The following is a 23,289-nucleotide window of genomic DNA, read 5'->3' on the forward strand; positions in this document are numbered from 1 at the left end:
TCTAATATTGAATATGAATCAATAACTTACCTTTGTAAAATCAATGCTGAATCCTCCTTGACAAAATCCCTGTCCATCAGCATCAATATTTCTAAAATAAATATGGGGGAAAAAAGTTACATAAGTCATAAGAAAAACAACTCTGCCATAGTTAAAGAGCTAATGATTTATTGTTGCATTCCAGTAAAGACAACAGGCATTAAGTTTTTTAGAGCTTTATTACTGATAGGCAAAACAAAGATTAAAGCACTTGAATCAATGAATTAGAAACAAGGTTGAAAAAAAAGCTATGATTCTTAGTTCTTCTTCCCCAGTCCTCAACCTTACTATCCCACTTGACTGAACTATGTCACCATTTAATCACCACAAATGCCAGAAAGGAGGTACTTAAAATTTCAATTATATCTTCATGCTTCTTGTACAAAGCTCCAAGATATACTTCTAAAGGTTTATTACAATCCAGAAGGACCATACACTTAAGTAGTTCAGAGTTTCAGGAGATGGTTATGCAGTATGCAAATGAATATCCTCTGAACAGCTCAATGTAAAATAAGAATCAAAATGAATTCTGAGGGGGCTAATAAGGGGCATTGTTATAATTAAATACTTTCAAGGGATCATAAATCTACAGCTGGAAGGGACTTCAAAGGCTATTTCCCCCTCCCATTTTACTGATGAGGAACCTGAGGCCCAGGAAGGTTGAGTGATTTTATATCTTTATATCTCCCTCAGTGCCTTGCAGTATCTTATACATAGTAGATGCTCAATAAGTGTCTGTTGAATTAAAAAACCTAACTTTCCTGGTATCTTTTCTGTCTTACACTATATATGTGTGTGTGTGTGTGTGTGTGTATGCATACATATACATATATACATACATATACGTACATATATACATATAGTGAGAACACTATACTCTGGTTACTAAAGGATTTTTATAAATGAAATATTAGTAAAAATTATTTAGCACAGTGCCTGAAACATACTAGGTACTATACAAATGTTTATTCCCTTCCCATATCCTTTTCTTCCCTGATAGTAATGTATTTAAATAACAAATACACAACACTTTTACTGTTATACGTACATACATACACACACACACACTCTGTTGATATATGAGAAACCAAAACCTCACTTTTTTAAAAGCTTGAACCTTGAACACTCAACAATATAACTTAATTGTATGCTATCTTTTCAGGATATACTCTAAAAATTAAAAAAAATATATATGTTCAGGGATTCCTAATTGATTTTTAATACTAGGGAGCTACTCAGTATCATTCATCTTAGTAATAAAGAGCATAATACTACTACAATTCAAAATTTTTTCTGACCAAAAAGGGACTAGGAAAACATGGAGCTGTACAGTTTCTGAAGCATGGTGAATCATTCTAAGGAATTCTAATGTGACCTCAAGTCAACCATTGTATATCCATTGTTGTAGTTGCATAAGGAGATTATTTCAGGCAATTTGTGAAGATATTCTCTCTTGATTATTGAGCTGTAGGGATAATCTGCAGTGTTTTTATGATCTACACTTTCAAAAAAAGTGCTTTCTTTTTAAGATTTCTTGGCAGGTGCATATTAAACAAGAGAATTTACTTTTCAACATTTTAAAGGGTTTTGTTGTTGAGTTTTGTATATTTTAACAAAGTTTTCTGAATTGACCTGTACTCAAGATTAATGTTCAATTTTTTTTCTTACTATTTCACTAAACTGGCATTAACATATATTTGGGTCCCTACATAATGTAATAATCAAGGGAATGAACAACTACTTCAAAGGACATAGATGAGGTAATTTCTAAACAAATCCTAATACATCAGAAAAGGCTTAGGGGGGAAGAAAAGAAAAAAGAAGAGTCCTGCTTTTAACAATGGAGTTAGAAAAATAATGTTGTAAATGTGTTTCAAGACTCAGTCACCAAAGCTAATCTACATAGAAGGGGAAGATCTATACATATGACCCTTAGCTCTCCTGAGCCCCAGTCCTTTCTCTCCCACTGCTTACCAAATGGCCTCTGAGGCCACCTATCTGACATGTACAAGAATCTCCTCTCTAAATAACACCCCTGACAAGTGCTCCTTTAACTTCAACATGAATCTCTACAGAGGGAAAATTCATCCCAAAGTTGCTGACCCATTTTACTCTGGAGTAACTCATATTGCTTGGAAGTTTCTATCCCACCAAACCTTAAAATTCAACCTGTCTAAAACTGAAATCATCATCTTTTTCTTCTAAACCTTCTCCATCTCTAAAATTCCCAAGCCCTCTTTGTGGTCTCAACAGCACCTCAGTTACAAAGAATCACAACCTCAGAGTCATATTTCACTCTTACTTTTCTTCTTGCTGCCTGCCATCAATAACTTGACTAATTCTGTTGACTAAACCTCTAAGACATCTCTTCTATCTAACCCTTTCTTTCAACTCATTTTGCCACCAGTGTGGTCCAGGGAGGTGACAATTGAGCCCCTCTTTCTAACCTCTTCTTCTTCAATCATTCCTCCATGCAATTGCCAAAATAATCTTCCTAAGGGACTAAACTGACTTCACCATTTTCCCCTTTCAGAAACCTAACTGGTTTTTATGCTATAGGATAAAATACATATCCTTCTCCCTGGCATTTAAGGACCTCTATGATCTGGTACCAACCTGTCTTTCTAGCCTGAATTCACATTAATGTCCTCATACAGTCTACATTTTAGTGACACTGAGGAAAAAGGGTTACCCAAAGTCACACAGATGACCAGTGAAAGAAACGAGATTAGAACCCAGAACCCCTACTTCCTATTCTAATTCTTGTTCATTACACCTAAAAATGAGTCTCTACTTTTGGCCCCAGGAATTAAGTCCTATTGGAATATATGACCTAAACTAACGCAGGTCAGAGAAGAATAAGGCATGATCTTGATACAAGGCACTCTTGCATTTACTTTCAATTGTGAGGTTTTTAATTTGGGGGTTAATTATACTATTAAAATCCTCAATGATTGTTGAAAATTAAAAATAAATTAATTAATTTTAAAAAACCTCAAATCCAAAATGGTTTTACATTCTTGTTTCTTTCAAAAAAAGCTTTCCTTTATCACTATTCTGTCTTAAGAGTTAACTTTCATTACACTCAACAATAAAAAAAAAAGAGGTCACCTTTGAAAGTCATATGCATTCATCCATTCAACAAATGTTCCTTGAGAATCTACAGTGGGCATTTGGTAGTCTAGGCAATTTCCTTCAACCAAGGCTCCATTACCTCCACCCCCTTTCAAAATTACAGTATGGTCTTTTATAAGACCTGACATTCCCCAGTAAGTTAGAAGACTAATCAGGTCATGGCAATGAATGTTTGTATCTAAACAGAAATGTAATCTATCATCAATCATCAGTTTTTTTAACCCACAACGAATAAAGAAGAAGAACATTCATGTGTAAACAATCTGTTGTGATAACTCATTTTTGTATTACCATGGACTCAGAAGTTGCACACATGAGAACGCTTAGAAAACTGAGGCTTACTCTGTTTCAGCACTAGAACACTGTCCTATTATTTTAATTTGCAGATGGAAATCTTCCTAAAATTTATTAATCAAACTGCCCTGGCTTCTTGAGCAGAGAACACTGAACATAATTTAATTTTTTCTTGACATTCATCAATACTCCAAACATCAGTCATTATGCTGTACACAGTAGTGTAATGGATAGAAGACTCGACTTGAAAGCAGGAAGAACTGAGTTCAAATCTGCATCTAATACTTACTAGCTATGTTGTCATGGTCAAGTTACTTAATATCTAAGAACCTCAGTTTATTCATGTAGAACTATGATGATAATAAAAGTACTTATTTCACAGGTCTGTTAGGAAGACCAAATGAAATAATGTAGGTAAAGTATCTTTCAGACCTTAAAATACTTTATAAATGACAGATAGGATGATGATGCCTTTATAAGCTATTGAGGTGTTCAGATTTTTTTTTTTGCCCCTGCATTAAGTGACTCCCAATTATTGTCTGTTTTAAAGTTGAAGTATTTCCTTTTCATAATTTTTTGTTTCTGTCAAAATCAGCTGTCCTTTCTCAATGTCATCAATGTGCCTGTCCTATAAGAACTATGTTCTTCCAGTTTTCTAGTTCTAATCTTCCCTTGGCTTAAGACAAGATAATAAAGATTGTGGGAATTGTGTTAAAGGGAGTAAATAATTTTTGCATTAGAGACTATAAAGTACTAAAGTGCATGGACCTTAAAACATGGGTTGTGTGGTTAATTTTCACATCTAAGAGATCTTTTATATGCTTTCACATTCACCATTAGTACTTTGAATACCTGAAATTGGTGGGAAATGGACCTCTAGATAAATAAGGTTTGCTGTACTTTAAAGTTATCAATCCTAGAAGATTCCAAAAATAAAAATGAAAGAACAACGACTACATCTAAAACTTGGCCTGATTTCATTGATATAGGGAATTTTAGGCAAGGAAAGTCCCTGTTGTAGTACATGCCTGCACCTCCTCTGCAACTTACAGGCCTAGAAAGTGGCCTAGTTCACTGAAAGGTAAAGCGATTTACCCAGAATCACACAGCCAGTATTTATCAGAGATGGGACCTGAACATGGATCTTCCTGGCTTTAAGGGCAGTCCTCTACACCGCTTCCCCAAAATTTGACCTCTATGTTCAATATTATAGTATATCAAGAAAGCAAAATCCAGCCTAAAAAGAGCTAGAAAGGAACAAGAAGGATAAAAACAGAACTTCAAGTTTGAAAACTGTTTAAAAAATTAACCTTGAAACACGATTTATTCATACTAATTCTTAAGAACTCATTCTGTGATATACTCTCTGATTTCCTAATTGAGGGTAGATACCTCAATTAGGGAAATGGCGTATTTACCACATGTTTAGGAAATGTGATAAATGATGGAGGAAGATACCACGTTCTTCCTCACGAAAAAGGCTGCACAAAGTAGTTGCTACCTATTTGGAAAAGAACTTAAAGACAAGGCTGGTTGGAAGAAAACAGACCAAAAGACTAGAGAACAACAACAGCAACAACAATAATAATAGCTAACATTTATATAGTGCTTCCTAGGTGTCAGGCATCATGCTAAGTGCTTTACAATTATTACTTCATTTGATCCTCCCAACAACTCTGGGGGGGTAGGTGCTAGTATTATCCCCATTTTACAGGTGAGGTACACAGCTAATAAGTGTCTTGAGTCCAGGTTTGAACTAAGGTCTTCCTGATGTCAGACTCAGTGCTATATCTACTGTGCCATTTAGCTGCTACCACACAAGGTTTCATAGAAAGATCTGACACGTGTGAATACAAGTTGAATTCCTATTTTATTTGAATTCAATATTTATTTTATTTAAATTTCTAGTTAGCATCAGAAAACTTATGATAAAGAAATATTCCATTCAATAAATATTATTTGCTATTAAACTTTCAATGTTTCTTCAAATCACTGTATCAGAAGGGGCCCACAATGTGAAAAATATCACACTGGGACCTAGAAAACCTAGTTTCAAGTCCCACCTCCAAAAATGACTATGTGTGTAACAGTAGGCAAGTCACTTCATCTGGCTGAAGCTGTTTCTTCTCTGCAAAACAATAATTTGGTATTAATTAATACTAATTTAACTATCTCACAAGGCTGTTGCAAGGAAAGCATCTTCCACAGATGCAGAATACCAACTCATTTGTAACTCAGCTTCAGATACTCAAAGTGACTCGACCAGGGTCATACCACAAGGCAGACCCATGCAGCGAGTCCTGAGGTTGGTCTCCTAACCACTATACCATGCTAGTTCTCAGAAATGTGGTGGTGGTGTCATTATAAGTGGTAACCAATATACAATTCCTATACTGAACTCACTAGGGCAAATCGGAGTTATGAGACTTTTTGTGTGATGATGATTACAGATGTGATTCCAAGATCACCTAATTATGTGAACCACTATTCTATAGGGTGAGAACTAAAATATTCATGGGAAGGCCAGGCAGATTTGTCCACTGTACCCATAGAGTGATAGGATTATATTTACATCCAGACATTTTGATACCATAGGAAAATTAGTCACAGTCTTTATATTAAATTCATTTTGAGCAAATACACAAATTCTCACAAAATAAGCTTTATATCCCTTTCCTAAAAGTTGCTGCAGAGCACAAGGGAAGACTTTGTGTCTTTACGTACTTGACCGGCAGGGAGCATACTCAACAGTCTTTGTTCCATCTTGTAGAAAGCATGTTCCAACAGGTTCTCTCTCTTGTTTCAGTTCAGTCCTCCAATGATACAATGGAGCACAGGCCTGAAGCCAAAAGAAGCAAAAACAAAAAACAAAAAAACAATATTGGTAAAAATTAGTTTTTAAAATCATCTAAATTTTATTTCTCTACCCATCACTTTACACTACTAAAAATTAAGCAGGCAAAGGCACAATAAAACTTAAACTGTTTAGGGTCATGTTGAACACATGAGAATTTGATAAATAAAGCTTTCTGAATGTAGAAAGATTAAAATAAGTATCTTTCTCATACCCTATTGAAGAGCATATAAATTAATCCAAATAAACATCACTTCAAAGAAGTTAACATTTCCAAAAAAGAATTTTAAATGCTCATCAAATGAGAGTCAGTTGGAATTGACACAGAGATTGATTATTTTTTTCCTATGATGAACAGACTCCTTTAAATGGTTCTAAGAATAATATGTTGGCTGAGAAATTGTTTGTTGTTTTCAGAGATGTTTAATTCAGAATTGCATGTAAGAAACATTGTACTACTATTTTACATAGCAGAGACAGAGAAAATAATAATTTCATTTATTGGAAGAAATTTATTAGATTTCCTATTTTTTGTAGCAAAATATACCAACTGACAAATGTAAAAGGCACTATGATATGATAGATCTTGGAGTTGGGAAGACTTACATTCAAGTCCCACCTCCCCACACCATATTGGCTATATGACTGGGCTAGTCACCTAAACTCTAACTGTCCCCAAGCAAATCTCCCAGACTATTTGTAAAGAGAGGCCACAAATCCCAGAAGGTGTTTACTATGAGTTGCCTACACAAATGAAAGTACAAGTTTGTTTTTTGGTTTTGGGGTTTTTTTAAGTAAGGAATAAAGATACTATGTTATATGTGGCTCATTTGCTTATTTCATTTTAGTCTGAAAGATTATAATACAAAACCTATCTTAATTTTCACTAAAACAGAATCATAGAAATAAAACCATTGATAATCTGCTGCCTCAGTTAGTATGGAAGATGAAGGTGAGAGGTTTCATAGCTTAATCACTAGATGGGCCTGCGCTTGACTCAGAAAGTGTAGAATTCAAGTCTGCCACTGACAGATGCTAGCTGTGTAACTCTGGGTGAGCCTCTTTGTGCTTCTAGTTAACTTTAGGACTAGACATCATAAATCTTCATTAATGGAGAGAGTTTCTATGCCAGGAATTCCTTACACCAATAAAATCCTAGTTCAAAAGAAAAAAAATTTTTGATGTGGGGAAGCAGAAGCAGTTCTGTTAGCTATCAAGTTGAATAAGGAATGGGGTCCAAACTTAAGTAACCACTGGGGTTCTAACACAATTGGACAGAAGAGATAAACTAGCTTTTGATTAGATGTCTTTGCAGCCTAGATGAAACGAAGCCTTGGCAGAGAAGAACCTTAAATCACATGTGGGGTAAGGTAATATAACACATATAATAGAAAGGAAAAAACACATTAGTTATTAATCCACCACTGGGGGAGGTGGTATGGAGAGACTACAAAAATTAAAGATTCATTCATCTAAGAAAATATGTTAAAATTTACCATTGCTACTAACACTGAATTACTTTCTTTTCCCCTGTTGAACACAGGGTAGAAACCCTTTCCTGGGATAAAGCCTGCTTTGATGAATTATTAAATAACTTATTTTGTTTGTTAGAAAGTAAAAGAAATTTTCTTTAAAATAAACTTGAGTTTCCTGACAGATGTTTTTAAAAATCTGAGATAGAAGGAAAACGAAATGGTTGAGTCAGTTTTATTTTAAAGATATTAGGGACTTCCTCTTCCCTTCTATTTTATTATTTTATTACTGATGCTTTTTATTTTTTACAACTCATTAATTTATAAATGTATCCCTTCCCTTTCTCAGCAGTCTTAACAAAGATTTAAAATGAAAAAAAGTTCAGTAAAACCAACCAAAACACTGACCACCATCTGAGAGCAAAAAATAAATAAATACTATACCCATAGTACATCACTTCTGTAATTAAGAAATGGATTAACTGGTATAGCAATAAGTCTGTCACTGATTTAGATAATATTGTCATGTTTATACTACCACAACCCAACCATGAGCAATGACTATCCCTTCAGTTGTTAATTCATTCTTCATTTCTTTAAAGAATGTTTTGCAATCATATTTATATGTCTTGAATGTCTCTTGATAAAAAAAAAATTGCTCCAAGATTTCATGCATTTTGCAACACTTTTGAATGGGATTTCTTTTTCTATATCTATTATTTTCTATATTGTCTATATTCTATGTAATCTATATTTTCTATAGTCTAATTTCTATTATTTCTTCCTGCTTTTTAAAAATTGCTATGCAGAAATGCTAATGATTTAGTGGATTTATTTTGTATTCTGCTACTTTACTGAAGTTATTATTTCAATTAGGTTTTTGAAAATTTTCTGGGATTTACTATGAAGTCATCAGCAAATGGGGATGATTTTGTTTATTCTTTAACAATGTTTAAGCCTTTAATTTCTTTTTCTTCTCACTAGAACAATGTCAAACAATAGAGGAAAGAAGGGTATTCTTACATTTTCCCTGTAATTGCTGAAAAGCTTTTAGTGTTTATCCTTTACAACTAATTCTAACCTTTCATTTTAGATATGTACATCTTATCATATTTTAATTGGCATATTCTCAAGTTTTATATCATTTTATTTTTATGAATGAGTACTATACTTTATCAAAGACTTTTTAACAAATCCATCTTGATATAATTATGTGGTTTGGGTTATTCTGAATATCATAATGAGAATTGTTCTAACTGTTGAATTATCTTTGTTATCTCTTGGCAAAAATCTAACATAATAATAAATAACTTTTGGATCATGTTGCTATAATTTTGTTTTTCTCCCTTGAGTTTTATTTAAAATTTTTGTATCAGTATTTGTTTCATAAAGGAAAACTGTTAGAGCATTTTCTGAGTTTTTGAGAATCACTTGCATAAAATAGGCATTAACTGCTCTTTAAATGTTTGATAGAATTCACCTGTAAATCTATCTGGACCAGGAATTTTTTCTTTGGAACTTCCTGTATGTCTTTTTCGATGTTATTTTTCTGAAATTGAGTTGTTTAAGATCTCTATTCCATGTTCTAGTAATCAGGGTATTTTATATTTTCAAGGTAACAACCCATTTTTTAAAAATTATTTGTTTTGTTAATAGTTCTAAATAGTAGATTCTCAAAATTCTTTTTGTTTGTTTTCTGTTGTAAGTATACCTTGTTCTTTTAAAAGAAATTCCTCGGCAATGTGGTTTTTCTCTCTCTTTTTTGTCAGTTTAGTAATATGTTTATTAATTTTACTCTCTTTTCAAAGAACCAGCTTTTCTCTCCTTTCATATCAACTGGGTAATTTTAGTATAAGATTATACAGTATATTGTAATATATTACAAATATACTATAGCAATATAGTATAATTATAACAATATACTAATGAAGTATATTATAAATAACATTTTCAGTTTGTTTTTTAAAAGGAATATTGAATTAGGCTACTGGAAAACTATTCAAAGAAATCCAGAGCAAATGATCTGGAAGAAATGCAACACAGTGAAAAGGTGATTAAAAATAAGCCTCAGAATGACTAAGTGATGATATAGGGCTGTCAAAGGACTAGTTTTGAATGACTTCTAACTTTTAAAGGGTGTATAGCTTGTTAGTATTACTCTTCTAAATGTAGTGCCAGTCTATTTGAAGGCAGATTGGCATTTCAGTCAAATAAAACAAGTAAGTTAAGAAAGGGGTTGGTGAGGAAGTGGTGGAAGGAAGCGTTAACGGTATCCTGAAAAATAACATCTACACATATATCACTGAACTGTGCTGTGGCCAAACCAAATCCAGATTATTACATAGTGTGAGTTACATTTTAGGGAGGATACCAACAAACTGTAGTACAAAGGAGAGTGACCAGTATAGTGAGAGGACTGAAAACCTTGCATGATATTATATCCCTGGAAATCATGCTTAAAATCATATTGTTTGTTCAGTTATTTCAGTCATGTCCAACTCTTCGTGATTCCCATTTGGGGTTTTCTTGGTAGTACTGGAGTGGTTTGCCATGTCCTTCTCCAGCTCATTATTTACAGATGAGGAACTGAGGCAAACAGGGTTAAGTGACTCACCCAGGGAAACCCAGCTAGTAAATATTTGAAGTCAGATTGGAAACTCAGAAGATGAGTCTTCCTGACTTCCAGTGCTGTATCTGCTGTAACACCTAGCTGTCCCTAAATATCAAATATGGAGAATATTTAACTTGGAAAAGAGAAGACTTTGATGGAACATGATGGCTTGCTGCAAATATGTGAAAGGTTGCCCTATGGAGGAGGAAAAAGACTTCTTATGCTTGACTCTGAGAAAATAATGAGTAGGAGTTGCAGAATGGAAGATATGTAAGGGAAACTTTCTAATGATTAGAGCTGTCTAAAAGCGGAATGGGCTGCCTCAGGAAGTGGGGAATTCCCCATATTTGGTGTACTTCAAGCACAAAGTAGACAGATAATCACTGCCAAGGTCATGGTAAAGGGCTTTGCTATTTCAAGTATGGACCAGATGACCTCTGAGGTTCCTTCCAACTCTGAGATTCTGTAAGTTTATTAAACTAGCAGGTGAAGACAGAAGAGATTTGAAAGAGTTTTTGTGGTTCCTGAACAAAGGCTGAAAAAAGTTTAAGATAGCTAAAATTTAGTTACTGCACTGGATGCTTAATATGCCTTCCTGGAACAGTAAAGATGTGATTAATTTTATTACAAATGATACATTTGCTAATAATTTTAATTGTTTTATTCCATTAGTGGTTTAAAGACATTTGGGATCCTTTTTACCATCCCACAAAATGTTCATGATTCCTTCCCAACCACATTAACTGTCACAGGCATGAAGAATTGAGTGACAGTAAACACCAGTAGAAAATGGTTATATTTTCCATCTTTGTGAAATTCTTTCTTGACATATTTTGTCTCTTTATCCCAACTTCCCAAACCCCCATAAATAGATCATTGGGTGTGTGTGTGTGTGTGTGTGTGTGTGTGTGTGTGTGTGTGTGTGTGTGTGTAGATATAAATATAAAGACATAGATATGGACATAGATATAGATAGGTATCATAGCTTGATTGAGCTGAAAGGCTTCTTAAAGATAATCTAGTCCAACTCCCTCTTTTCACAAATGAGGAAATTGAGATCTATAAATGGCTACATGTAGACCTGGGATTCGAACCCAGGTCTCCTGATTCTTTGTCTGATGTTCTTTCCCTTTCCTATGCTACCCACCTGTTTTATAAAAATCTTTGACAGAAAAAGAGAGGGAAAAAATCACAAATTTTTTTATTATTTTGATGAAAGGTAAGTAGTTAGGTTAAACTAAAGTTTGAGATAGTCCTTTTGAAATTCTGAATTAATTAATTAAAATTCTAAATTCTAAAATTTGGGCTCACAAAAGTTTTCTTCAGTCCACAGCAAACTCCCCTTCCAAACTCCACTGACGCATCACAATAAGAGCACTTACTATCATCCAGTTTCACACCTCACTGAGATCCTTCACTCCTCACTTTTATCTACCTCTCATATTCAGTCTGTTGCCAAATCTTCACATTTCTATCTTCACAACATCTTTCACGTGCATCCCCTTTTCTCTACACTCATACAGACATCACTCTAGTTCAGGCCTCCATCACCTCTTACCTGGATTATTGCCAAAGCCTCCTATTTAGTCCAACACACCTAAAGCTTTTCTACATTCCCATACATCCTCCATTCACCGCTAAATAAATTTTCCTAAAGCAGATATCCAATCATGTCATTTCCCTATTCATGAAACCCTAGGATATCTCTAGGACAAAATATAAACTCCTTTGTTTGGCATTTATCTTCCTAACTTGGCATCTTCTTATCTTTCTAGCTCTCACACATTAGTAGCCTCCATGCATACTATGACACAGTCAAACTGGAATACCTGCTGTACTACCATGCTTCTACATCTCCCACGCATAGAATGTACTTCTTTTTCACTTCTAGCATTTAGAACGCCTAGTTTCCCTCAAGACTCAATTCAAGAGGGGCAGCTAGGTGGCACAGTGGATACAGTACCAGCCCTGGAGTCAGGAGGACCTGAATTCAAATTTGGCCTCAGACACTTAATACTTTCTAGCTGTGTGACTCTGGGCAAGTCATTTAACCCCAATTGTCTCACTAAAAACAAACAAAAACAAACAAACAAAAAAGACTCAGTTCAAGTGCCACCTTTCAATATAGCTTTCTTGTTCCATTCTCCTCCCCCCATACCCCTAATGTACTCTCTCCCAAACTAATTTGCATCCTTATTGTGATTATACATATATAATATGCATATATATGTGTGTGTCTGTGTGTGTGTGTGTATATATATATATATATATATAAGTAATATACATATACACACACATACATATGTATGAATGCACACATACGTGTATATATATGTTGCTGTGCTGTTGGTCAGTTGTTTTTCAGGTGTGTCCAGCTCTTTGTGATCCCATTTGGGTTTTTTTTGGCCAAGATACTGGAGTGGTTTGCTATTTCCTTCTCCAGACCAGTTACAGATGAGGAAGCTGAGGCAAACAAGGTTAAGTGACCTGCCCAGAGTCATACAGGTAGTGTCAAAGGCTAGATTTGAGGGGCAGCTATATGGAGCAGTGGATAGAGCACTGGCCTTGGATTCAGGAGGACCTGAGTTCAAACCCAACCTCAGACACATAACACTTACTAGCTGTATGACCCTGGGTAAGTCACTTAACCCCACTGCCTAGCCAAAAAAAAAGAGGCTAGATTTGAACTCAGGAAGATGAATCTTCCTGATTCCAGGCCCAGCACTCTATCTACTGTACTACCTAGTTGCCCTGCATGTGTATATGTATATAAATACACACACACACACACACACACACACACACACACACACACTCTTATATATGTAGATAATGTATTTTTGTTATAAGCTGCTTGGGGCAGACATTATTTCAATTTTATCTTTGCATCCCCAAGACTCAGCCCAGTCCTGGGCACATCATAAACATTTAACAAATGCTTGTTGATTGAGCGAAATTGTCTATGCTTCCAAACACCTAAGAAAGAGCCTATATATGTGTTTTGGGGTCAATTCTATTCATAGACATGGCAGTTCAGTAGTATCATTTTAAATTAAATAAGTCAGATATGCATTTTGTGTGAACTGGCTCTATTTCCTGCATTAGATTATAATTTCCCATAGCAAACACAAAAGAGCTATGTTTAATACATAGCTCTTTACAAAATGAGTCTTTGATGAAAACTGTTGCTTAATCAAAAACTTCATTCCTACTTATTACATATCCTTTCATTCCACTGTGGCTCATATCATTAAGCTAAAAATCTGGCATATTCTTACAGCTAAATATGAAGTTTACACAGACATATAAAGAACTCTAAGGGAAAATTAACAACAATAATAGTAATCTTAATAAATAACAACAACTAGCACTTTTTGCCAAATGCTTCAAAATATCATTTTATCCTCACAACAGCACTAAAAAGTAGATGCTCTTACTATCCTATTTTACAGAGAAGAAAACCAAGGTTGAGAGGGGCTAAGTGACTTGTACAGAGTCACAAAAGTATCTGAGGGAATATTTGAACCCAGCTCTTCCTGACTCCAAGTCTAGTACTTTTATCCATTGTGCCATTTAGTTGCACCCTAATGATCAGAAAAGCAAAAAGGAAAAAAAAAAGCAAACTTAAAGTTCCTTTTAAAGCCAACTGTTTGATTACATTTAGATATTTTGAACATATACATGTTATTTCCACAGTTTCCACACTAGATTTTCTTGGCTAACCTACTAAGTAAATTGTCTAAAGGACTTACCAAAATTTTATTCTGTTTAGCTCTCACGGAAGCTCCAAACCACTGGTGAGACTTAAACTCCAATGGATCATTCTTGGCATAATCTCTATTGCCTAAAGAAGAAAATTGGGAGGAAAGAAACCCCTAAACATTATTTTAAATAATGCAGCAAACTGTTTTTTAAATCTAGCATGGGAAGGAAATGGTGATGGTTAACCAAATATTTTATTTGACAGAGATATACACACATGGATTATCAATTTTTTAAGAGTTGGGTTTAAATTATTAAAACATCTTAATAGTTGATTAATAGTGAACATCATTTAGTCTATCTTTGAATGGAAGGTGAGAAAATTGTGGGAACTGAGTGAACCAAAATGACTTCATCTTGTGACTCAATTTTGGATCTAATGCAGTGCCCTTTCTATTCAATTATGGGTCTAGTCCAACTTCTGTCTCATGAGAAAACTTTGTTTAATTATGGGAATTGTAAGAAAACTTTATTGCATTGTTTGAACCTAGCTCTGCATGGCTGGGAAGCTAGACCATCTCTACCTGTTGTTTAGAGACCTTTAACTAAGGACCTAGATTATGCTGACCAGAAATCCAGTTAGTTCCAAAGACTGATGCAAAGAATTTTCTCATGTTTATACATCTCAAGCAACCTATAAGTCTTATCTGAAAACTAGCTCCATGCTGCTCAATCAGTTACTGTTTTCATGTTCCTTTGAATGAACACAGTTACTTAGAGGGAGTGGGATACTTCTTTTTCTGATTTCAGGGAACTAAACCTATTTGTTCTCTCCTTCTCAACTCAGAAATTTCCTAATCTTTCCTCTAATTAGAAATCAGATTACCTAATTATAATCCTGTTTTATATCCTGATTATTATTCCTTTAATGAATAAAAATCTGTCTCCCCCTGTATTCAAGGTCCCATGCCAAGCTGAAGAGGCCAGGTCCAGATTTTTTATGCAATTGGTATGTACTGCTTAATAAGTCTATATGCTTGGAAACTCAAATCTAAGATTTCACCTACCACAAAGGCACTTAATAATCCTCCAGTGTCCATGTCCCCATTATAAACATCAATTTTTCCTGTGCTATATTTGTGCAGAAGTGTTGATACATTCTGTTGTAGCCTAGATAATTAATCAACCAACAAGAGTGCCCACAATGTGCATAGAAGTTTTACTGAAGAATTATCTCCCTGAAAAATGATGAAAATTAAAATTAATATGAACCCATTATAACACTGCTACCAGGAGAAAAGGCTAACATTCACAATATTAGTTATATTTTTTTAGGAAACATGATTTCACCAATTTATCCAATTTAAATTTTTGATATATCCAAACTAGTATAAGATTGAGCTATGCAAGAAGAAAAATCCTATTATATACATTCTTTTTTTTTAATGACAAACTATAAAATGAGATGCCAGAAATGGGCAAACACAAAAAAATTGGCTTAGTATACCTAAAGGATTTGGTTTAGTGAAACAGAATGGTGCTTTACAGACTCTTTTACAACAACAAGGTGTTTTCCATACACACACTAAAAGTCATTCAAGATTCCTTGGACGATACACACACACACACACACACACAAAAAATAAACAAACAAACACAAACCCTATTCAATGACCCTCTAATATTATATACCAGGCAAAGGGCAAAGGCTCACCAATGGAGGTCGTACTGGAATGGAGGACATATAGCAGAATCCAGGGAGAATAAGGATTTTCTGTGGATGATGATGATGATGCCCCCTAGATAACTTTTGTTTGTAAATAACATTGTGCTGATTAAATCAAGCCTCAGAACACTGCAGAATCTCCTGGAAGAGATCCATCATCCTGACCAAACATACAGGAAAGACCAAATGTATCAAGAATGTTTATTGCCCAGATTTCAGCATGCATTTGGAAGGTCAACCTATAGAACTTGTCCTTCAGTATATATATCTGGGATAAACAGTGCAAACCAGATATTGGGTTGGGCCCACAGTTGGATAGGAAGAGAGTGGATCTTTGGGAAGTTGAAAATTCCTTCACTCCATTACCAAGGAAAGAAAATCTTTTCAATCTTTCTAATACCAATATTTATTGAAGAATAAATGAAAAATGAATATACAGAATGAAATAGAGAACTACATGGTGACTGTGAACAGCCTACAACATGTAACCAATGAGGAACTTTGAAGAACAGAAATAAAAGATGTAATTAAGTAATTATACAAATAGGAAAAGAAAATAGACTGGTCATATAGCAAAAGTGAGGGATGACAGGTGAGCAGCCAGAAACCATGGTTGGCATCCTTGAGATGCCAGAAGAAAGTGATGAAGGTCCCTAGCAATTGAGAAGATGCTGCTGGTGAACCTATAAGATGGAATAGATGAGTCACACAGAATGTGCAGGCTTGGATTAGATTGAAATCCACATCAATGGAGATAGCTTTTAAATTGATGAGATTACAGATCCAGTTGAGTATGAGAGTACCAACAGACTTCTTCACATGTTTAGGTAAATTTTTCTATATATATAATTAGTTTTGACCAATAATTCAAAATAACTATAAACCACGAGGGTCCTTCCAGAAGTATAAAGCTCCTCAAAAGGTATAGGTCAAATCCCATTACTACAAAATCTCTATATAACAAAAGCTTTGTAAGTTACAGATATTAGCCAACTTATATAGCCATACATACTATGATACAACCTAATGCAACTGAATTTAACTAGACTGTTGCTTAAAATTTTTGCAATAGAAAATGATATATATTATAATGTGGTACACTCAAGGTGACATTACAAACCTAACTAAAAGATACTAGTTATACAAATTGTAAAATTTATCATAAACCATGAAATTTTATCATCTTTTCTGGAGTTTTCTGCCTGCGAGTATTTCTCTTTCTCTTTACTCCATGAACAATACGATAGGAAAAAGAACATGATATGGTGAAAAGAGCAATGAATTAGGAGTCAGAAAAATTTAATTCTAGTCTTGCCTCTCCCATTAGCCACCTGGGTCATTTCAGATAAGCATATCAACAATTCTGGACCTTGGCTATCTCATCTGTAAAATGAGGAGGTTGAACTAGGTGTATTCTCTCAGGGTCATTACAGCTGAACACTATTTTTCTATAAACCATACACTCTGGCCATGACTCAAATTCAATTCCAAGGTCAAAATGAGGGGAAGATTTTTCTCCCCTGCAGATTAGATTACACAAAAATTAAACTCTGGTGCCACTCCAAGAAATGTCACAATGGTTCAGGAGTTGTTGATTCCTCAACACTTTGACCTTCTGTTGTTCTCGTTGTTGTTTGTCCTTCATTCTGGAAAAGGACTAATGCCATCAGGAAGGCAATGTCTTGACTTGCAAATGAATTGGACTTAAGTGAGGCAGGGCTGTGCAAAGTCACCAGCCTCACTCTCTCCTCCAGAACCATCTGGTTCCAGTGGCAAGATATGTATCAGAACAACTGGAAGTGGACCTGCATGCAGGGAGAGACTTTGGCCTTTTTAAGCTAAGGTCTTTCCCAGGCCTTTCCACAGGTTGTCTGAAACGCCCATTCAGTGATTAAGTTTAGGTAAGAAATGAGGCTAAAAAAAAAAAGACCTCTTTTACCTAGTCAAAAAAAAAAATCCATCTGGAAGTAGAAGACCCTCAGGATTTCTGGCCAAAACAGAAACAACTGCTATTTACACTCACTCTGAGCCATCAAAACCCAAACTATGACCAAGTAAGGCTGAAAGTGGAACATACTGTTGGCCAATCAGTGAGAGTCAAAGTGATTTGGGTTTAAGGCATGATTTTCAAAAATTATAGAATACATAAGTGGGGAAGAGGAACAAAATAAAACCCCAAGATATCTTGCAAGGTTTCAGTGATCAAAATTTATATTCCTTTAGACAGAACATCTACAGGTAAGGGTATGATTCCCTATGTGGACAGAAGGAGAGAAGAGCAAAAGAAAGAGGAAGGAAAGAGAGGAAGGAAAGAGAGAAGGAAGGAAGGAAAAAGAGGAAAAGGAAGGAGGAAGGAAGGAAGGAAGGAAGGAAGGAAGGAAGGAAGGAAGGAAGGAAGGAAGGAAGGAAGGAAGAGGGAGAGAGGGAGGGAAGGAAGGAGGGAGAGAGAAAAAGTGATTGGCCAATTAGAACTAGCCAATTGGGTTCCCAGTGGGGCAGCTACCACTACTCACAGATTCTTGTTGGTCCTTCATTCTCAAAGAGGACCAATGACATAAGGAAGGTGATATCTTGACTTGCAAGTGAGCTAAAAGAAGAAAGTGCACTGGCAGTGATTAATCAATGTTTCAAAAACCAATAAGTAACAGGTAATAATACTATGAGGCTCACAGCCCATGTAAACACCAATGCTTGACTCTCAAACACTGTACCTCAAAGTCTACTGAGCCAGGAGGTTAAATAGAACTTGAGTGTAATTTTAGTATCTATCATATTTATTGAGTAACATTTTATATTTCCTATTCTGAATTATAAACAGAAAAATACCTAATTAAGTTGATCTTTGTGTATGGCATTCAATTGGTCTTTTTTTCCTTTGGGCCAAAATTCCTCAACAGATATGTTTTTCTACCTCTGATCTGTTACATACATGTACACAGACACATGTACACAAAAAATGTTTTCTAACTTAAAAGATGACCTTCATGAATATTGAAAACATTTGTGTAAGCTTATGAGAATAGGAGCTGTCTCTATTTATGCTAAGTATGTAACTCAGATCACCCAACAACGTTTTATATACTAAGGTGCTTAATCAATAGTTGATGACATCAATGATAATGAAGAAAAATAACCAGATTCTCCTTTCTTATCTTGGCACCACACATAAAGTAACAGGCTTTCATCAAAGGTTTGTGAGCCTACCTTAAGTACCACCCCTTTATGTAGGAAAGTAAGAGGAAAATGCTCAAAAAAAAATCAGTTGATTATCAAGCGTTTATTAAACACTTCCTATGGGCCAAACACTAAGGATAAAAAGATGAAAGTAAAACTATCCCTAACATCAAGAAGTCTAACTTGTAATCTGGTAGTCAACACATACATGCAAACATACATACATGTGTTTGAATATGTATATATATTCAGATTATGGGCAAACTGAATAAAGGGTCAATTTGGGAAGGGCCACAGTAGCAGCAGAGGAGACCAGAAAAAGCTTAATATTGAAAGCCATACTTGAGCTGAGTCTTGAAGAAAACCAGAGGTTCCAAGTGTCAAAGGTGAGGAAGGAGTACATTCCAGGCAAAGGGGAGAGCCAATGCAAAGACACAGAAATGGAAGATGAAGAATCCTGTGTGTAGAACAGTGAGTATACCAGCAAGGCTGGATGGCAAGGAAGAGAATAAAGTATAAGAAGGCTGAAAAGGCAAGAACATTTGAAGAGATTTAAATGTCAAACAGAGGAATTCTTATTTGAGCTTATTCCTTAGAGAGCTACTAGAGCTCACTGAGCAGGAGTCTGACAAGATCATTTTCAAGCTTTAGGGAAATTACTTTGGTGGCCATGTAGTGTAAAAGGAAGGACAAGGGACTTGAAGTCAGAAGACAAGGGTCCTAGATCCAGTTCTGAAAAAGATAGTCTGTATAACCTTGGCAAAGATACTTCATGCTTCTGGGTATCAATTTCTTTCTGCCAAATGAAAAGATTAGACTAGGTGACCAAGAAATTGTAAAGCAACAGTTTTCTCTGTGTGTGTGCGCGCATGTGGGCTTGCACGTGCACGCATGTGCGTGTAGGCAATGGGATTAAGTGATTTGCCCGAGGTCACAGAGCTAGTAAGTGCCAAGTGTCTGAGGCCGGATTTGAACTCAGGTCCTCCTCCTACTCCAGGGCCAGTGTTCTATCCACTGTGCCACCTAGCTGCCCCAAAGCAACAGTTCTCAAACTGTAATCTGTAGACCCCTGGGGATTTCCAAGACTCTTTCAGACTGTCCTCAAGGTCAAAACTATTTTCATTATAATATGAAGACATTATTTTCTAATAAAATACTCCTCTGTTTTCTAACTGCATATTTGTATGAGGTTGGATTTCTTCCTCATATTTCAATCAAAATAACATATCAAAATAAATAAATACATTCATTCATTCATTCATTCATTTGTTCATTCCTTCTTTTGGGCAGATAGATGGTACACTGGATAGAGCATTGGAGGAAGACCTGAGTTCACATTGGGCCTCAGACACTTCCTAGTTATATGATCCTGAGTAAGTCACTTAACCTGTTTGCCTCAGTTTCCTCAATTGTAAATGGGAATACTAATAACAGCTACCTCCTAAGGTTGTCATGAAGATCAAAAGAGATAATATTTGGAAAGAACTTAGCACAGTACCTGGCATATAGGATGTACTGTATAAATGCTAGTTGATATTACACAACAAATTTAGTAAAGAAGCAGATATGAAAAGTCTTCTATTTTATTTATTTATTTATTTATTTATTTTGGTGAGGCAATTGGGGTTAAGTGACTTGCCCAGAGTCACACAGCTAGTGTTACGTGTCTGAGGTCACATTTGAACTCAGGTCCTCGTGACAGCAGGGCCAGTGCTCTATCTACACCTAACTGCCCCCAAAAGTCTTCTATCAAGCCAGACATTTGTCTTTTAGTCAACTAGCATTTATCAAGCACTTACTATGTACCAGGCACTGTGCTAAGCATTGGGAATACAAATCAAGTAGAAAGAATGAGAATCTCTTCCCCCAAGAAGCTTATATTCTAATGGGGGAGAAAATAAATAAAAGGAAGCTGAAAAGTGGGAAAGGGGGGAGACAGGTACACAGCATGGGGAAATGAGAGAGGAAGTACTGAGTGCAGCTGGGAGGGTAATGATACATTGCTGATCTTAGCACCTTCCTTAAATGGAGGTTCTGGAAGAAGTTATTGAATCAGAATGAAAGGCCCCAAAGGGGCTGAGGACATTTCCAGTGTGTGAATCCCAGAGCTGAAATGAAGATGCTTAAAATGAAGAGTTGGGACATGTTAGAGGAAGTCTGGTTTTCAATTTGGAAAGAAATAAGAAACATGGCTAGCCTGTGTTCCTTCCTTAAATGGAAATTCTGAGATAAGCCATCCAATCAGAGAGACTGACTACAGGAGCAAAAACATTAAGGAGATTTGCAAACGTATGTCAAACAATGCCACTCTTCTCACTACATTTTTTCTTTGGAAAACGTAGTTATTTTTTATAAAAATATACCATGTAATGCATTTATCACTATTTTAAATGAATAAATATTTTACAGTGTATCAGTTTTAATTTCTAATAAATGATATATCCCATATAAGAAAAGTTCTTTGGAGCCTTCAATCATATTTAATTTTTCGGTCCTGAAACCAAAACTTTAGAGCCACTGTTCTAATGAGTCTATAATTGATCTTAGACTAATTGCTTATTGATTTTACAGCAGTATAGTGTTCCACAGAAAGTGTATGAGTAGATAAATTTCTTCTCAGTTTAAGAAAAACACACAATAATTGTCATCCCTCCATTTCCCAGACACAAAATCTACTTGGATGATATCTTTGGGGGAGTGACAAATGTAGCAATCTAAATCAAATTGAAATCACATGTGGTTTATGGTAAGTTTCTATGGCCACATTTGTAACCACAGTAAAAATTTTCTCACAATCAACTGAACAGTCATCAGAATATGCAAAATGCCCATGTAGAGAGATAAAAAGCAAAATATATTCCTGGTATGGAATCCCTTTTCTGTGACTTTCTCTCCCTAGCTTTTCTTATGCCAAGTTTGGCTAAAATATGCCAACGATATGGAATCCTTCTGGGACTTTTTCCCCCCTAGATTATGTTATGCCATGTTTGGCCTCATGGGACAGACCAAAATTGGCATACGTCTGGGAGAAATTCTCAAAACACACAGACTGATCTAAATCACTCATATCTAAAAAAAAAAAAGTTTTAATGCTAGTTCTAAGTAAACATTATAAGTTACTTCGTTTTAAGTAACCCTCTCAGTTTCACTGCATGGGTAATCAAGCACATTGATTTGTTCTCCTATTGGAAATGTAATATTATGTAACTTGTTATACTATGAAAGTAAGGCAGTTGCTATGTACATAGTTGGTGCTTAAAAATTTGTAGGACAAACAATAAAGCGCAAATTACTTTTCTTCAAAGTTGGTATGTGACTCCTAATTTGTGCAGAGCTACCTCCTCACCTTGGTGTTCCTCAGACCATAACAGCTATTGTAGTCAGACCCTCCCGTTCTCCCTTAGTGATCATGCTATGGCTCACAGTTGTCTTTGACTTAACCTGGTTCCCTTATAGAGTGCAAGAGCTTGGATTAGAATGGTGGCAGTGGGAAGGAAAAGAGGGAACAATTAGGGGGGAAAAAGATACTGTAAAGAAAGACAAAACTTACATCAAACAATTGGATGTGGAAGATGAGAATGATGCAGAAATCAAGAATGGCTGAGCAACTGATTTGAAGGGGAAGAAGATTTATTTGGCTTTTGATATGCTGACCTTGAACTCCCAGCAGGACTTGCCTATGATGCCATACAAAGAATGATAGATCTGGAATCAGAAAACTTGAGTTCAAATCTTGGTTCCATTCTACACAACTCTGTTGACCTTTCCCACTGAACCTCCCTGGACCTCAGTTTCCTCATTTGTCAAGTGAGGAGGTTGGACCACATAACCTCTAAATTCCCTTCCAGCTATAAATCTATGATTCTATAGTCTAAGAAAAAACTAACAGACTGTAGCTATCTAGGAAAGCCTGAAGATCTATAGAAAAAAGACTAGAATGGAGTCATTTGCAGACTTGGGAATCTGCAAACTATAACCGCTCTAAATTATACTTGAAATCATAGGAAAGATGACTTCTTTCCAATAAAAGAAGTATAGAAAGAGAAGAAAAAAAGATTCAAGGACAGTGCCCTATTCTACTAAGGTATATGCATAATGATACATTGGACTCCTTGCCATACTCACTATAAAATTCCATCATAAAATTCAGCTTTGAACTAAAGGCATATATTAGATTTCCAGGTAAAGACTGGAAAACTGTTGAACTAAATTCAAGAAAGGTTTGAGATTGAGGGAACAGCAAAGCCTGTCTATAATGGCCAAATCCAAAATGTCTAGAGAG

The 23,289-nt window shown here is 35.4% G+C and overlaps 1 protein-coding gene across 1 annotated transcript in view; it reads right to left on the reverse strand.

Annotated features, from left to right (window-relative positions):
• The window catches only part of ITGAV (integrin subunit alpha V), a 105,247-nt gene that overhangs the window by 48,927 nt on the left and 33,031 nt on the right, over positions 1 to 23,289 (reverse strand). The window contains exons 3-5 of the mRNA XM_020977541.2: positions 14,158 to 14,249; positions 6,192 to 6,307; positions 31 to 91 (exon numbers count right to left, since the gene is read on the reverse strand). Coding sequence (XP_020833200.1) covers positions 31 to 91; positions 6,192 to 6,307; positions 14,158 to 14,249 — 269 coding nt within the window. The remainder of the gene's footprint in view (positions 1 to 30; positions 92 to 6,191; positions 6,308 to 14,157; positions 14,250 to 23,289) is intronic.

Source organism: Phascolarctos cinereus, unplaced genomic scaffold (genome assembly GCF_003287225.1).
Source record: "Phascolarctos cinereus isolate Bilbo 61053 unplaced genomic scaffold, phaCin_HiC Scaffold_726;HRSCAF=1367, whole genome shotgun sequence".
In the NCBI taxonomy this organism is placed as follows: domain Eukaryota; kingdom Metazoa; phylum Chordata; class Mammalia; order Diprotodontia; family Phascolarctidae; genus Phascolarctos; species Phascolarctos cinereus.